Source organism: Pararge aegeria, chromosome 21, assembly GCF_905163445.1.
Source record: "Pararge aegeria chromosome 21, ilParAegt1.1, whole genome shotgun sequence".
Classification (NCBI taxonomy): Eukaryota; Metazoa; Arthropoda; class Insecta; order Lepidoptera; family Nymphalidae; genus Pararge; species Pararge aegeria.
In genome coordinates this window covers 14,093,085-14,110,660 of record NC_053200.1, presented here as the reverse complement: position 1 = coordinate 14,110,660, position 17,576 = coordinate 14,093,085, and the positions used below count along the sequence as shown (strand labels likewise).

At 35.5% G+C, this 17,576-nt stretch overlaps 1 protein-coding gene across 1 annotated transcript; it reads left to right on the top strand.

Annotated features, from left to right (window-relative positions):
- The first annotated feature begins 958 nt into the window (after positions 1-958).
- LOC120633485 (A disintegrin and metalloproteinase with thrombospondin motifs 17-like) lies at positions 959-17,141 on the top strand. Its single transcript, XM_039903695.1, has 5 exons — positions 959-1,060; positions 13,304-13,721; positions 14,217-14,322; positions 15,281-15,421; positions 16,399-17,141. The coding sequence occupies exons 1-5, from the start codon at positions 1,001-1,003 to the stop codon at positions 16,463-16,465; spliced, it is 792 nt and encodes a 263-aa protein (XP_039759629.1). The 5' UTR covers positions 959-1,000; the 3' UTR covers positions 16,466-17,141.
- Positions 17,142-17,576: the final 435 nt, after the last annotated feature.

Below are 17,576 nucleotides of genomic sequence, written 5' to 3'. Positions count from 1 at the left end.
CAGTGATGCTTCATAGGTAGCTATTACACTGAATTGTTATTGGTCAAACGAAGCACATTTACACATTGCCGCAAAGATTTAAAAAAGCTGTGTTAATTATTTATTTTTTACTTTTTTATACCACTGCAATCCCACCTGGCGGTAAGTGCTGATGCAGTCTAAGAAGGTAGCTGTTTGGTAATCATACTTCTAACAGGCTAAATATTTTAGTTAAGATTCAATTGTATATCTGTAAATTGTAAACTGCATGAACTATACTAATATCTTAAAGATTTGAAATAACAGATCATAAGCCATAAAATTACTAGTTGAAATAAAGAATGCATTGATACTTATTTAGTGCAAATAGCAACTTCCTTGCATGAAAAAGAACAGGTAACGGAACTTACATTTCACACTGAAACAAACATAACTCATACTGCCTGTTTGCATGCTAAAAACAAACAATAGGTTGCATAGGTACTTATGTAATTTTGATGACCTTCTCAGATTTAGTAACTCTCAAAACAATAATTAACCACAACAAAATATTGTAACCAAATACATTTCTTCTAAATTAATTTGCGAAACAAATACAATTTCTATTCTAGTTGGGCATTTTCTTCCTTTGTCTCCTTATTGATATTTCTTGTCTATTAACTACAATTTGTATGGATATGGCGTTCTTTTGATTTCATAAAAATATACTTACGATATAAGCGTCCCCGCACTCGGGCCACGAGCCACAACCACAAAACGCCACCGGCATATTTTGTGTTCTTTTCATGCTTTTATATGGACTCGCAGTACTCGGTTGAAGCCGATGCTGCTCACGACAGAAAATATGTCGGTGCGGCGGCCAAGTTTATTATCTCACACTGGGCACCCAGAGTAATCGTGTCGGCTCGATGTAAACGGAGCTTTAAACGAAATTAGTATCACAGTACGACCGCCGCAAGTTCATGCTTCATTATGCTTAGTTTGTTCTTAGCTTTGTGATTGTGCGAATGTGTGTGTGACCATGAGAGTATGTCTGCTCGTAGTTTTGTTCATGTGTCTCGGTGCCGGTAGGTGTGGCCAGGTATGTATAATGACATTAACTTAATTCTTTATTAAGTATATTTTATAATTTTAAGTGTCAAATTAATAAGAAAAAAATATGCCTAATAATATCTTAAATTCAGGCAATATTCCATAGAATTTATTAGGTAATACAGATTCAATATAAAATAAGAGTACTTAATACGAATTTTAATATAACGATAATTATAAATTTAAAATTAAAATAACACAGCTCTTAAAATTATACTGTCGCACTCATGGCCGTTAATATCCCATTAGGTATTTATTGAAAAAAAGCGTTTTAAAATTAAGCTTTTTTACTTCAACACCGTCGTTTATTTGGGTAAAACATAATAGTATTTAATTACTCGTTAATATTAATTGATACTTAAGTTAACGTTTTACTAAACGTGGTATTAAGCAAAAGTTTTACTCACTACCTACTACGCTTCTTTTAGTTTAGACTGCGTTCGGAATTTATTATTCTTCATTATCATCACATCAACCGACAGACGTCCACTGCTGGACATAGGTCTTTTGGAGGGAGTTCCAAATTCCACGGTTTTATGCCGTTTGGATTTGGACGGCCGATTGGCGCAGTTTGCAGCGACCCTGCTTTCTGAGACCAAGGCCGTGGGTTCGATTCCCACAACTGGAAAATGTTTGTGTGATATGCATTAATGTTTTTCAGTGTCTGGGTGTTTATATGTATATTATAAGTATTTGTGTATATAATTCATAAAAATATTCATCGATCATCTCAGTATCCAAAACACAAGCTACGCTTACTTTGGGGCTAGATGGCGATGTATGCGTTGTCGTAGTACCTATATAAATTAATATTCATATAAATTTACTATTCTTCTTAGTTAATGGTTTAATATCGTTACCCTTAAAAACAAGTGAAATACAAAGCACTTGCTTACATTTATATTGGCATGTAGTTACGACTTTGTCTGACAGGCCTAAGAAGGTGGCGTGCCGTGTAGTGTACGCCTCTCTGGAGGATTTGGCAGCGATCAGGCCAGTGATGATAGGACCCGCCACGCACTGGGGGGTCAAAACCTTGGCGAGAGTGCGGTGAATACGCAAGTGAACCCCGTGCTCTCACTTATAGGTCTATCGAGGGACACACAGAGTTTTTAGTGGGTGCAAGTCCCACTTAACTACTCCGTTTCCCCAACGGAGTGGTATGCGTCAGGCATTTTCTCTGTATAAAAAAAAAAAAAGCAAGTTTTCTAGGTTCACATAAATACCATGCTGGGAAGACGGGTTGATGATCATAGTAATAAGTAGTAGTAAAGCTTTGTGACCGAGCTTCTAGCTCTATTCGAGCTCTATTTCTGCCGCTAAGCAGCATTGTTGCAAATCTTAATTATTCTAATTGTGTTCTGGTCTGAAGGGAGTTGTTCAATATTTTTTTTATTTTGCTTGAATATGGTACATATATGTATCACATATCCTGCCAAGATTGACGTGCAAAAATTATTCATTAATTTATAAATTTTCTACAATAAATTACAAGTCACATTTAAATAATTAATTAAAAGTAAAAACACAAAAAAAAAGGAAATGAAAATATCAGATTGGGTAAATAAAAAATTAATACTTAATAAATAAAATGAATTCATGAATGTCTACAATTATAGTTATTTTCCATTTAGGTAGTCATTGATATGATAATAATAAATAATAATAAATAAATAAATATATGACGACAACACACACATCGCCATCGGGGGAAATATTATTTTCTCCTTCCCGTGTCCAGCCCTGCATGATCCGTCAATTATTTATTTAAAAAAAAAGTAGCACAGAGGTCGATGCTGCCCGTTCTGCATTATTTTCCCTTAGTCGCCTCGTACGACGCCCGCGAGAAGAGCAGGGATAGTGACAGCTGTATTCTGATCTGCCGTCACCACAAGGAAAACACTAAACATGTACGCAAAATTTCAGCCTAATCGATTGAGGATAAACTGTTTTGAAATTCAATTGCATGTTTGACTCAATCAAACTAACGTACGTAGGTAACGTAAAAGTGTGTAATCATAACAAAACAAACAATCAGAAATAAATTTTGTTTTATCGCGAAAATGTTTAAAGAGTGCATCAAGAATGTGTACCTCTCAAAATACATAACATTGACATTTTAACAACAAAATGACGTCATTTTTAAAAGTGTTTACATAAAACATATTCTTGTGATTTAGTATAGGACTACTTACAATGCTAAATCGCTTAGCGGCACGTAATTGTCGGTAGGCTGGTAACTAGCCACGACCAAAGCCGACCAGACCAGAACAGAGAAAATGATGAACTTAATGAAACTCTCAAATCCTCTGCCGTCGAACGAATCCGGGACCTCCTACTTAAAACCACAACGTTCCCAACTGCGCTAGGGAGATAGTCGAAACTGTATTCGTATAAATGTTTCCTTACTAGGGGCGAACTGTAGAATATAATATAGTTCGTTATAATATAGTTATTAGCTGTAAGCGGCTGCCGGCGCATGCTAAAAAGCGGGCGGCGGCTACTACAAAGACTCGGCACATACTTTCACCTGCACCTGTATTTGTGCCTATATTTGTGTGTTGGTATACAAAGGATTCAGTTGACCAATACTGTATATCTTTAACATTAATTACAATACCAATAGTTATTGTAATTAATGTTAAAGATATTTATTGATTTAATTATATGTTCATTGTCGAAGTTTCCAAAATTTAGTTTAGTTTACCTGTGGGTGTGCAGTACTACAGACTATTTGATTGGCTGCGAAACTAGGGCGTAAAGGAAGTGCATACCAACAAACAAACACAAATTCTCATTTATAATATTAGTACGATGAACGATCCGTTGGCTTTGGAATGTTGCACCCACCGAGAAGAACCAGCAAAAAGTTATATTATTAAATGTTTTTTGTTCCGTAAGGTCCCTTGGGGTGGAATCAAAGGGTCCAATCAATTCACCATCTAATCGTGAGATTTCACATTCCGATCGTCTTGTACTCTGTACTGTTTCTTTTCCTGTATGTTATTCGTGCTAAGTGTTTCTTCTTCTTCTTGTACATTTGTAATAGATGTACTTTAGCAAATCATCAGGAGGCGATAATAGCCCAGTGGGTAGTTTGAATCCCTCCTCTAACTTTTCTAAGTTATGTGCGTTTTAATTACTAAAATATCACTTGTTTTTTCGGTGAAGAAAAACATAGTGAAGAAACCTGCACGCCTGAGTTCTATAATGTTCTTAAAGGCGTGTGGAGTCCACCAATCCGAACTGGGCCAGCGTGGTGGACTACAGCCTTAACCCCTTCTCAGTTTACGAGGAGACCCGTGCCCTGTAGTGGGACCGTAATGGGTTTGATATGATGATGATGAAACTCATTATCATTTTGAACTAATGGACGACCAAAGTTGGGCTTAGAAGTTTTGTGAGGATTTCGGACTTAGTGAAGAAGCCTGGTGATTGATATGTTTGGATCATTTTAGATCTTTTAGTAGTTACACAATATATTTATATCAATACTAGATATTGTCTGAGTTTATCGTCCGAGTTTGTTACGATTTTTACAAATCCCGTGGGAACCATTTGTTTTCCATTGATAAATAGTAAAGTCAAAATTCATTTTTTTCAAGTAGGCCCAGTTTATAAGCACTTTTGAAACGACAAGTCAGTCTGTTTGTAGTGACTCTACCACCGGTTTGGAAGGCCGATTCCACCAAGAGCCGGCAAGAAACTCAGAAGACCTTTCCAACATCATTTTACAGTTTACAATGAAGAAATGAATAAATATACTACGACAATACACACATCGCCCCAAAGTAAGCGTAGCTTGTGTTATGGATACTAAGATAGTTGTTGAATATTTTTATGAATATACCTATTACACATAAATATTTATAATATACAGATAAACACCCAGACACTGAAAAACAATCAAGTTCATCACACAAACATTTTCCAGTTGTGGGAATCGAACCCACGGCCTTGGGCTCAGAAAGCAGGGTCGCTGCCCACAGCGCCAGTGGGCCGTCAATAAATCCCTATCCCTACTAATATTATAAATGTCAATGTAAGTTTGTTTGTTACGCTTTCACGAAAAAACGACTAAACCGATCCCCATGAAACTTTGTACACATATTCTTGGAAGTGTTAGAAGTAATATAGGATACTTTTTATCCCGACATTAAGCTCGGTTCTTTTGGGAGAGGGGATGAGTATTTGACGATTTTACACCGTAACTCCGACAAATTATAACCGATTTAAATAATAATTTTGTACTATAGAGGTTATAATTTGTCGGAGTTACGGTGTAAAATCGTCAAATACTCATCCCCTCTCCCAAAAGAACCGAGCTTAATGTCGGGATAAAAAGTATCCTATATTACTTCTAACACTTCCAAGAATATGTGTACAAAGTTTCATGAGGATCGGTTTCAAGGTACTATAGAGGTTATAATACCTATGTGTTTAATTTTGCCCAAACTGTGGTTGGAGATAGAGGGCAGAACTCCTCAGCAGACAGCAGCAAACCCCTCATTTTTGGCTTAACGATACTGGATACTTTAAATTTTTTTAGTTCTACAACTAAATTTAATACCACATCAAAAAACAAATCAAACGCAGACGAAGTCGCGGGCAACAGCTAGTCGATTATAAAGCATCCCCCGGTCTATATTTTCAAAATATATTAAATGTAAAGAAATCTTCAAGTTACAGTTTTATTATAAGTATAGATTAGCGCATGCTTCAGTCATTCAGGTTATTAGGACTTAAGATAGTACATAGCGCTATGTCAATGTACTTGCAAGGACGACATACTAATATCCGGGTCGATGATTTGAAAATACCATACTATAACTATAGATAAGTTTTCCAACAGTGCATGTTGTCAGTAATCCATACTAATATTTAAAATGCGACAATGTGTTTGCTTACTCTACGCCCTAACTTAGCATTTAGAAACCAATCGCCTTGATTTTGAATTTGGAATTTTAAGTGTTTTAGCAAATCTGCTTTTGTATACCTACATTTGGTTAAAGATAAGAAGGAATCTTCGTTCAGATTTGTCAAAATTATGCATAATCTATCGGTCGGTATAAGTTAACAATAATAATAATAAATAAATTTATTAATCTAAATTCACAAGTAGACTGAAAACTATTATGGTGTTATCATAAATTGTTCCGAATTTTACCGTACACCACTGTGCCGTCGACAAAAGGTCACCTCTAAGAAAATTCAATATAATTAGGTCGGTTAAAGTTTAGAAATGGTAGTGGGTAGGCAGGTACTTTAAATATATTTTAATATTAACTAACAATCTTATTTAACCTATATCCTATAACTTTATTAATAACATAGCTATTGCTATTTACAAAAAAAACCTTAAGTGGATAACTAAAGTTGGCGTAGGAATTCAAAATGACAGGAACCCAGATCAAAAAGGAAGGTCATATAAAATGGCGGGAAAAATAGAGGTACAGAGGAGTACAGACAGAAGTGTCAAGGGAAGATAGAAGAAGTTATCTCTTTGCAGCTAATTAACAGTGGGATATAAGTTCAGATAGTTTGATTTTATAATGTGCTATGATAATTAGAGATACTAAAACGATTAAACATTATAAGATATAAACCCCATAGGGTTTCTTTTAAGTGCGTTAGTTGACAGGCCGGAGAGTAACATAGGCTACTGCATATCGTTTGCGAAAGGTGCAGAAGTCATTTGTGGGATTGAGTATGAACTTTTATAATCTGTTTCCCAAGGTAATTTTAAACCTGCCAATGCATAGGTTTAAAAATGTGTTTGAGCACATTTAATAAATCGTGGTTACTATACGATTGATGAATTTCTTAACGACATGGCTGCTTGGAAGCAGGCTCCGCTCTCATCTCTCACAAGATAGAAAATTAATTATATACTAGCTGTTGCCCGCGACTTCGTCTGCGTTTGATTTGTTTTTTGATGTGGTATTAAATTTAGTTGTAGAACTAAAAAAATTTAAAGTATCCAGTATCGTTAAGCCAAAAATGAGGGGTTTGCTGCTGTCTGCTGAGGAGTTCTGCCCTCTATCTCCAACCACAGTTTGGGCAAAATTAAACACATAGGTATTATAACCTCTATAGTACCTTGAAACCGATCCTCATGAAACTTTGTACACATATTCTTGGAAGTGTTAGAAGTAATATAGGATACTTTTTATCCCGACATTAAGCTCGGTTCTTTTGGGAGAGGGGATGAGTATTTGACGATTTTACACCGTAACTCCGACAAATTATAACCGATTTAAATAATAATTTTGTACTATAGAGGTTATAATTTGTCGGAGTTACGGTGTAAAATCGTCAAATACTCATCCCCTCTCCCAAAAGAACCGAGCTTAATGTCGGGATAAAAAGTATCCTATATTACTTCTAACACTTCCAAGAATATGTGTACAAAGTTTCATGAGGATCGGTTTCAAGGTACTATAGAGGTTATAATACCTATGTGTTTAATTTTGCCCAAACTGTGGTTGGAGATAGAGGGCAGAACTCCTCAGCAGACAGCAGCAAACCCCTCATTTTTGGCTTAACGATACTGGATACTTTAATTTTTTTTAGTTCTACAACTAAATTTAATACCACATCAAAAAACAAATCAAACGCAGACGAAGTCGCGGGCAACAGCTAGTATATAATTAATTTTCTATCTTGTGAGAGATGAGAGCGGAGCCTGCTTCCAAGCAGCCATGTCGTTAAGAAATTCATCAATCGTATAGTAACCACGATTTATTAAATGTGCTCAAACACATTTTTAAACCTATGCATTGGCAGGTTTAAAATTACCTTGGGAAACAGATTATAAAAGTTCATACTCAATCCCACAAATGACTTCTGCACCTTTCGCAAACGATATGCAGTAGCCTATGTTACTCTCCGGCCTGTCAACTAACGCACTTAAAAGAAACCCTATGGGGTTTATATCTTATAATGTTTAATCGTTTTAGTATCTCTAATTATCATAGCACATTATAAAATCAAACTATCTGAACTTATATCCCACTGTTAATTAGCTGCAAAGAGATAACTTCTTCTATCTTCCCTTGACACTTCTGTCTGTACTCCTCTGTACCTCTATTTTTCCCGCCATTTTATATGACCTTCCTTTTTGATCTGGGTTCCTGTCATTTTGAATTCCTACGCCAACTTTAGTTATCCACTTAAGGTTTTTTTTGTAAATAGCAATAGCTATGTTATTAATAAAGTTATAGGATATAGGTTAAATAAGATTGTTAGTTAATATTAAAATATATTTAAAGTACCTGCCTACCCACTACCATTTCTAAACTTTAACCGACCTAATTATATTGAATTTTCTTAGAGGTGACCTTTTGTCGACGGCACAGTGGTGTACGGTAAAATTCGGAACAATTTATGATAACACCATAATAGTTTTCAGTCTACTTGTGAATTTAGATTAATAAATTTATTTATTATTATTATTGTTAACTTATACCGACCGATAGATTATGCATAATTTTGACAAATCTGAACGAAGATTCCTTCTTATCTTTAACCAAATGTAGGTATACAAAAGCAGATTTGCTAAAACACTTAAAATTCCAAATTCAAAATCAAGGCGATTGGTTTCTAAATGCTAAGTTAGGGCGTAGAGTAAGCAAACACATTGTCGCATTTTAAATATTAGTATGGATTACTGACAACATGCACTGTTGGAAAACTTATCTATAGTTATAGTATGGTATTTTCAAATCATCGACCCGGATATTAGTATGTCGTCCTTGCAAGTACATTGACATAGCGCTATGTACTATCTTAAGTCCTAATAACCTGAATGACTGAAGCATGCGCTAATCTATACTTATAATAAAACTGTAACTTGAAGATTTCTTTACATTTAATATATTTTGAAAATATAGACCGGGGGATGCTTTATAATCGACTAGCTGTTGCCCGCGACTTCGTCTGCGTTTGATTTTGTTTTTTGATGCAGTAGGTAATCAATTTAGTTGTAGTTCTAAAAAAATTAAAGTATCCAGTATCGCTAAGCCTTAAATGAGGGGCTTGCTGCTGTCCGCTGAGGAGTTTGGGGAAAATTAAACACATATTATAACCTCTATAGTACAAAAATAATTATTTAAATCGGTTATAATTTGTCGGAGTTATGCTGTAAAATCGTTAAACACTTTCATCCCATCTCCCAAAGAAACCGAGCTTAATGTCGTTATAAAAATTATCCTATATTACTTCTAACACTTCCAATAATAATATGTGTACAAAGTTACATGAGGATCGGTTAAGTAGTTTTTGCGTGAAAGCGACACAAACAAACTTACATTGACATTTATAATATTAGTAGGGATAGGGATAGGGAAACTGGGTCCAAAACAGATTTTTATTTAATTTTTGTCTGTCTGTCTACCTGTCTGTCCGGGCATCACGTGAAAACTACAGAACGGATTCAAATAAAATTTGGTATAGTGCCAGCTGAAATTCCGGGTCAACATAAAGAATACTTTTCATCGCCATAAACAATAAGTTTTAGAAAGGCAAGAAGTATGGGCAGGAATTTTCAGGATGAGGTTATCTTCAGACCGGAGAGAGCGACAGTGAGAATCAGTGAGAAACTCCAACCGTTCTTTCAGATGTAGAGGAGTAGATGGATTGAACAGAACACAGTGGTGGCAATAAAGCTTTTTGCGAGCAGTAATATTTAAAAGAAAGTGGACTGTATTGATAGGCGAAAAAGAAAGATGCTTAAAGATTAGGAAAAACACGTGAAGGCCAATTAATCTGGAAAAGGAATTAACTCACGGTACCCCTTCTAGAATCCAGCGTGTCACTTATTTCACTTACACACAATAAAATTCACCATCACAATACTCAATAAGGCGTTATGCGAAACGATATTAAACTTATATAAATTTGTAACTTATACGGCCATGTTTTTTTGTTCTCACGAATAGTAGGTACGTGTTTGCGCGACGATAGACGGAGGTCGGGTTTTTGTTCACAAATTTTCGAACCCCAAAGTGCGGGTAGGAAGGAAACAAAGTTAAGAGTTTTAATGAGAGGGAAAAAGATAGTATCCATTAAGTAATTTTTAATAGAAGCGTTTTGTTTCGGCACATATTTTGATTGCCATATTAAAATTGTGTTTCCTATTATTACCACACAGTATAAGAGTGACAGAATACTGCCATTTATCATTATTTTGGAATGATTATGTTAAATAAGTATCCACTTGTTATTAATATAGATAACAAATGAATATATTATTAATATCTGTTACGGCCCCCACTAATTCTGAGAAGCGAGGGGAGATCAAGAATACTTTTCTGATATCCCCCACTGAAATGTATTAAAATAAACCCCTATAATCTTAGAACGCTTTGTCAAATATTTGATGAACGGTTTGTAGACCATGCAATAATAGACAGCCAAATGGCGCAGTGGTCAGCGACCTGCCTTCTGAGTCCAAGGCCGTGGGTTCGATTACCACTACTTGAACATGAATGCTGTTCAGAGTCTGGGTGTTTATAAGTTTTTATGTATATTATATTCATTTAAAAATTCATTAGCTATCTTAGTACCCATATTACAAGCTATACTTTTTTGGGGCTAAAGGGTGATATGTGTAGTGTCGTAGTATATTTATTATTTAAGTATGGAGATGAACAGGCGAAGGTAAATCTGATTGTTGGCGAGGCTATATAGGCCGTGGCGACGCTTTGCCCCGCTATATGATACTATATATTTGTGTTTCGTATTTAATAATAAAATTGAATATTAATGTTGTAATAAACAGCCATTATTAACCGACTTACAAAAAGGAGAGGTTATCAATTCGGTTGTATTGTTTGTATATTTGTGGAAGCAATTTGTAATGCTTTATCTTTTCATTACGTTCATATAACTTATACAAAACATTTTCGATGTTTCACATCTGCCAGGCGTCACGTGACGGCTCACATTTTTTTAAAATTTAAAGTAGGCCTACTAAAGCACTTTTGAAACTACTAGCTTGTAGTTTACTATCTGTTTGTAGTGACTCTACCAACGGTTCGGACGGCTCATTTTACCGAGAAGAAACCGTCAAGAAACTCAGCAGTTGCTCTTTCATCAATACAATGATTTTTCTATCTCGCAGGAAACGAACTGAGAAGCTGACTGCTTCCCAGCGGTTGGGGGGCTATATCAGCTAAATTATCAGATGAAGTAACTCTATATATTTTTTTTTTATTCTGCTACAAGTTAGCCCTTGACTGCAATCTCGCCTGGTGTTAAGTGATAATGCAGTCTAAGATGGTACCCTTTTAGGGACTATGGTACTTATACCCCTAATAGGTTTCTACGCGATAAAGCACAGGAACACAATCGCTTAGCGGCATATCTTTGTCGGTAGGGAGGTAACTAGCCACGGCCTAAGCCTCCCACAAAAAAGTTGATTGGTCGCTTAGTTAGGACGTGTTAGATGGACAAACAAACAAACACATGTGCACATATGCAATAAAAATTAGGTACTTTAAAAAAACATAAACAAATCTCTAAATAAAACAAACTCGATCAAAAAAGCTTCAAACATATTCAATATAGGTTAGTTTTAGATACACCAAAGGGGGAGCCCCTTTGGTGTATCTAAAACTAACCACATGGCGCGCTCTTTAAAGAAAGATGCACTTTTAAAGTCGTAAAGTTATTTCGGGAAGATTATAAAATAACTAACCGACCTATATTTTTGTACATGTTATGGAACCTTATGAAAATAACACACCTACCCGCATTGAAACAACGCGGAGGGTCAACGCTCCAAATAGTTTGAGAGAAGTTAAGTGCCCACACTTCGCTGGCTACGAAACTGAAGCATGAAAATATGTATATCAAACTTGAATAATACTTAAACTTGTTTATAAAACTATTTCTATTAAAAAAATTAAATTATTAATAAATAAATTATTTAAAAAAAAATTAAATGTTAATGAAAACCGAAATAATACTTCACCGGCTTTAGATGTACATTATGTACTGTCTCTGAGACTTATCTGTGAAACCGAAAACCTAATAGTTTTTGACTAAACTACTGCCATAGTTTTTACTGAAAAAACAGATACAGCCCTAACATCACATCTAAAATTAAAATCATGTGACTCCTGTCACTTTATCAAGTACGCGTCGCGTAGCGTAGGTAGGTACTATGCACGCGTCGGGATTTTATTTTCAAAAGGGTTGTCATAAGTAAACACTTAGAATGTTATGAATTCGTTTGTATGGAGAAATAAATATTCTTTTAATTTAATATTTTTACATGGTGATTCCTTATAATAATAATAAGCATTTATTTGCTAGAACGTTTGTACAATATCAAGATGTTGGTAAACAATGTAGTTATTTAAGAGAGCATCTCTCTCTCTCTCTCTCCACGTCGTGTTGCTCATTGCTGAGGGTCGTGACACCTTCCACTTACAACCTTTAAGCGAGCATGACATTGTACTAAATTAATAGTGTGCAAATTTGGTTCATGGATATTAAAAATTTAAAAAGATCAACCATAATTAAATGTCAAATTAAATTAAAATAAACTTATGAAATATACTAATGCATCCTTCAAATTCTAAAATATAAGCATGGTGCTAGAACTTTCCTGGACAAGTTTTTTCATAAAAAGCTCTACTACAACTTTTTTGTTACCTATGTTAAACTCAAATATAGCAATTTTGATAAAGTTTATCACAAACATAGCTTACATTCTGGAAATACACATTATATGATAGTTTTTGTACTAGAAAAGCGCTCAAGAACCGTTTCTATGCCGTTATATTCCGTTATGCTATCGTATTTATACATTTTATAAAAACATGTAACGAACGAATAACGAAATTTTCTGAAGAGATAGCATTGACTGACTGTAGGTATACTCATTACACATTAACATGAGTAATGAGTATACCTACAGTCAGTCAATGCTATCTCTTACGAAAATTTGTGGTATACTCATAGAGAGTACTGGCGCGCAAGCAAATCCGACTTGCCGTAGGAGCTGTAGGCAGAGGGGGAATCCGCACTCCTTCGTAGCGTACCCATTCGTTGCCATTTCAATAGTTGCTCTTCAAATACATTACATATATGGAGATAGCTGGCATCTTGGAGATGGACCTAATATACAATAATGTGCAAATCATAAAATACTTAGAGGAAATCGCGGAATCAGACTGTTATGTTTAAAATTGTATAATAAACTGTTATTTTAATTGAATTTCAGATGAAATCGACATCGACAATCAAATATTTAACACAAAATAACAACAACAACAATAATATAACCATAAAGATAATGGTGCATATCGACAAGGCCCTAAGGAGGAGGTTGGTGAAGGAATACAAAATTAAAACCAGAGAGAAGCTCAAAATGATCACGCACCGAGTTTTGACGGAGGCAAAGAATTACTTTAAGCATCCAAGTTTGAACCAGACTGTCAATTTCGTGTTGCTAAACACAAGGTTCCTCAAAGACGTCAGAAATAAGATAAGTAATGAAGACGCCAGGTTGTATCTTAAGAACTACTGTGATTGGCAGACTAAGAAGAAGGTTGCAGCTAAAATGCTCTACTATTCGGTTTTGTTGACCGGAATGGATTTGTTTCATATCAAAAATGGAAAAGTTTTAAGGACCAGTACAGGTGAGCAAACAGAGATTTTGTTAAGTATTTTATCAATTTTAATTTCCCAATAAATATTTATAAAAACGATCTATACCTTACCTTTATTGGTTGGTAGGTATTTATTAGCTTTTCAAGGGAAACAGTACTATTACACCTAAGAGTAATGACGTATTTTTATATCACATAAACCAATGAGGTTTCCACAACTTAGTTATACATAAACGATAACATTAACCACTAAAGAAATTTACTACGATACAATACTATAACATGAACTAAAGAAATGGGCATTTTTAATTTTAGCATGCAACTTATGCATATTGATATTAACTTTTTTGAAAACTAAAATTTTGACTATAGCTAACTTCAAGATGTCGGTTTTCTGTGACTGTAGGCGCGCGGAGCGTAAGTATTTACTCATATAATTTTTCCCTAACGCGCCAAAAGAATTATAACTTTAAAAATCGAATTTTTATTTGCCATTTGCCCAGAACTCACTTTTTAACATTTCAGGTCGAAGCTACACCCGAGGTGCTTGCCAAGTTAAGAAAAGCTGCGCGCTAATAGAATGGGATCCGAAGCTTGTTGGATTTTTAATTGCTCACGAAATTGGTCACAGGTAAATCTAATTTCTACTGAAGTTTTCCTTTTTTTTTTTTCTCGTGGTAATGTTTTATTGTTTGCACTGTTCCACTTTCATGTTTTCAATTACTTTCACCAAGGGTCGTATAAGACTATAAGAGATTGTTTTTGCAATAAGACCGCCTTTGCACACAACTGTATATATATATTCTTCTTTTTCTTGTGTGTTTTTTGTATTGTTTATAAGTTAGTGCAAAAAAGTCTTCAATTTATGTTACTTGTATTAGATCACTTGTATAAAAAGTATAAAGTAACTACAGATGGTATGAAATGATAAATAAATATACTACGACAATACACACATCGCCATTTAGCCCCAAAGTAAGCGTAGCTTGTGATATGGGTCCTAAGATGACTGATGAATATTTTTTTTGTTTAACCAAAATATACATAAATACTTGTAATATGCATATAAACACCCAGACTCTGTAAAACATTCATGTTCATCACACAAAGATTTTCCAGTTGTGGGATTCGAACCCACGGTCGTGGTCTAAGAAAGCAGGGTCGCTGCCAACTGCGTCAATCGACCGTCAAATTAAAGATCTTGGTTACGATGATTAACCCTGAGTTACCCGGCTCGAGATTGCTTGGGTGCGTAGTGAAATTTTCTTGGCAAAGGAAAAGAGCGACCAGATATCTGCGAATAATTTGATTTAAAACTGTTTAAATTAACATAAATAAGCTGTAATTTTAAAAATATAGATAATGATAGTTAAAATATTATATAAACATTTCTAACAGTCTCATTTATTTATTTCACGTATTCTTAATAATATTGTCCAAATTTTTCAAAAGGTTCATAACACCTGCATGTCATTGGTAGCCAATCAACGCTTTGTTGGTAAACGCATTCCATATTGAATTTGGCTTATGTATAGGTGAGGAAGTATTGATCAAATAAATCTAAAGTCCATTTGAATATTTTTTCCCAGCCTAGGTATGAGACACGACGGTCCACCCCATAACCGATGCAGAGAGGAAAACCACATCATGGCGACAAGATATGACCCCCTGCATCACCCGAAGACCTGGTCATCTTGCAGCTTAAATACGCTGAAGCAGTTTTTGAACATGTAAGTATTTATACGTTTTTACAACTATTTATTAAACTTCCTTGATTCCATTACATAATCTTATAATCTTCTTTTTCAAGTCGGCTTTTAAAATGTGGTTACTAGAAAGAACAGCCGCTATGCAGTATTTCTGTGTTCAGGTCTGAAGGGTGTAATTTCTACCACAGAACAGCGAGACACCGTGAGCGGTGGCATCCTTATGTGGTTGATATTCCATCAACACGAACGAAACGTTTTTTATCCACGGTTCTTACGTACCGCTAAGATGTGGAACGCCCTCCCGGCAACTGTGTTTCTTGCCACGTATAATTTGAGTACCTTCAAGGCGAGAGTGAATATGTTTCTTCTAGGCAAGCGTGCTCTAACCTAGACTTCATCATTGCTTTCTAACGGGAAGTCGTCAAGCGCATATCGTTACTAAAAAAAACCTACGCCTCAGATTGATGGACTTAGGGGGACACTGTAGGTCGTTTACCTTGCCTGCCTTGCGGAGTGTTGCTCTTTTTATAGGCGATTGTTTTGCAAGTGATCAACAGCATTGGAACAATGCTGCTTAGCGGCAGAAATGAGCATCGCGATAGTACTTCCCTGGACGAGCTCTGTCACAAAGAGGCAAAAGTTACACTACTGCATGCTCGGCTCGAATACTGCCCTGATCTTGAAAAAAATTTAGCACATTGATAGCTAACATTCTGGTGTGACATACTATATGCGGATAATCTTTGATGGGTTTAAAACAAAACTTTACCTTTGCACGTAGCAACTTAACCGATCTCGATGAATTACCACACAGAGATGGCTTGTGTGATAATTCATGTGTCGTAGAGACATGAATTTTTTTTCCAGAAAAGTTAAAGTTTCTGGCGGGATTCTTAAAAACACTCCCGGGCACTTCTGGCTTATAATATAGTCATCATTATAATTCAGATGGTGTAAGTGTACCTAATAATATCTTATTCTTAAACTTTCTTTTTCAGGAATCACCTATCATGGTGTCTGAAGAACGAAAACGAGCGCGGGGTTACTTTCAAGTATATACAGTGAATAAACTACCCATCTGTGGTATACCTACTATATGCAACGACGCCTAGTACCTATAGGATAGAATAGAAAAAAAAACACAAATTATTCCATCAAAGAAACAATACAAGGGAAAACGAATATTCAGTGTACTAGGTTGCAAAGGTAGCCTTATCACTAAAAGTAAAAGTAATATTATAAAAGCAACCCGAGCCTGAAAGCCGATTAAAACTGTACCTACCTGCGTACAAATACCTGATTTTTCGTAAACTAAACGCCTGATTATAACTGGGGTTAATCTATGTCAACGCGCAATGCTTTACGAAAAGAGATTCATTGAGAATCTCTCTTAGGACTATACGCAAAAGAAAAATCATAGGAGAACCAAAGAGACTGAAGTAGATCATCGGAGCTCAAAGCAAGTGCAAACAAAGAAGAAGAAACGTCGCGTGGAAACTGATGAGGGGTATGACTACCATACTCCCTAACGGATTAGCCCGCTACCATGTTAGACTGCAACATCACTTACCAAGTGAGATTGCAGACAAGGGCTAACTTGTAGTGAAAAACTAATTGAATTGGCAGATGATGCGTCGTGTCTATAGAAGCAACTATAAACGCTCGGGCAGAAGAGTTTTAGATACGGTAAGCGCTATGCGGGAGCTGTACGTACTTGGACAGAAAAGGAGGATAATTGTGTTTGGATAGATATATCTTCAGCTGTGTTGACGTTTCAAAAGTTCTTATAATAGGCATACTTGAAATAAATGAATTTTGATAACAAATCAAGTTTAAAAACACGAAAATTGTCTGTTTCCCAATACAAATACTGTAACATTTCTTATATAAGAACGCCTGCCGTAATCGAATAGCAATAAGTCACTAGCATCTTTTGCCTTCTCAATAACATTAATAATTGCATGTTTGGAACTTTTATTAGTTAAGATTAGCATTTGACTGCAATCTCACCTGGTACTGAGTGATGATACGGCAGTTATATCTGTCGGTGGGAGAACCAGGAACCTACGTATGTAAACTCACCGCTGCGTCACGGGGGTCGTCAAAAATATAGTTATCTATAAAACACTGAATTAAGAACATACAGAACCCTAATTCAGCCATTTTCTTTTTATTT

Coding starts and splice junctions, on each gene's coding strand:
- LOC120633485 (XM_039903695.1), top strand. CDS start 1,001: ATGAGAGTATGTCTGCTCGTAGTTTTGTTCATGTGTCTCGGTGCCGGT. Junction 13,722..14,216: donor AGTTTTAAGGACCAGTACAG/GTGAGCAAACAG, acceptor TTAACATTTCAG/GTCGAAGCTACACCCGAGGT. Junction 14,323..15,280: donor GCTCACGAAATTGGTCACAG/GTAAATCTAATT, acceptor ATTTTTTCCCAG/CCTAGGTATGAGACACGACG.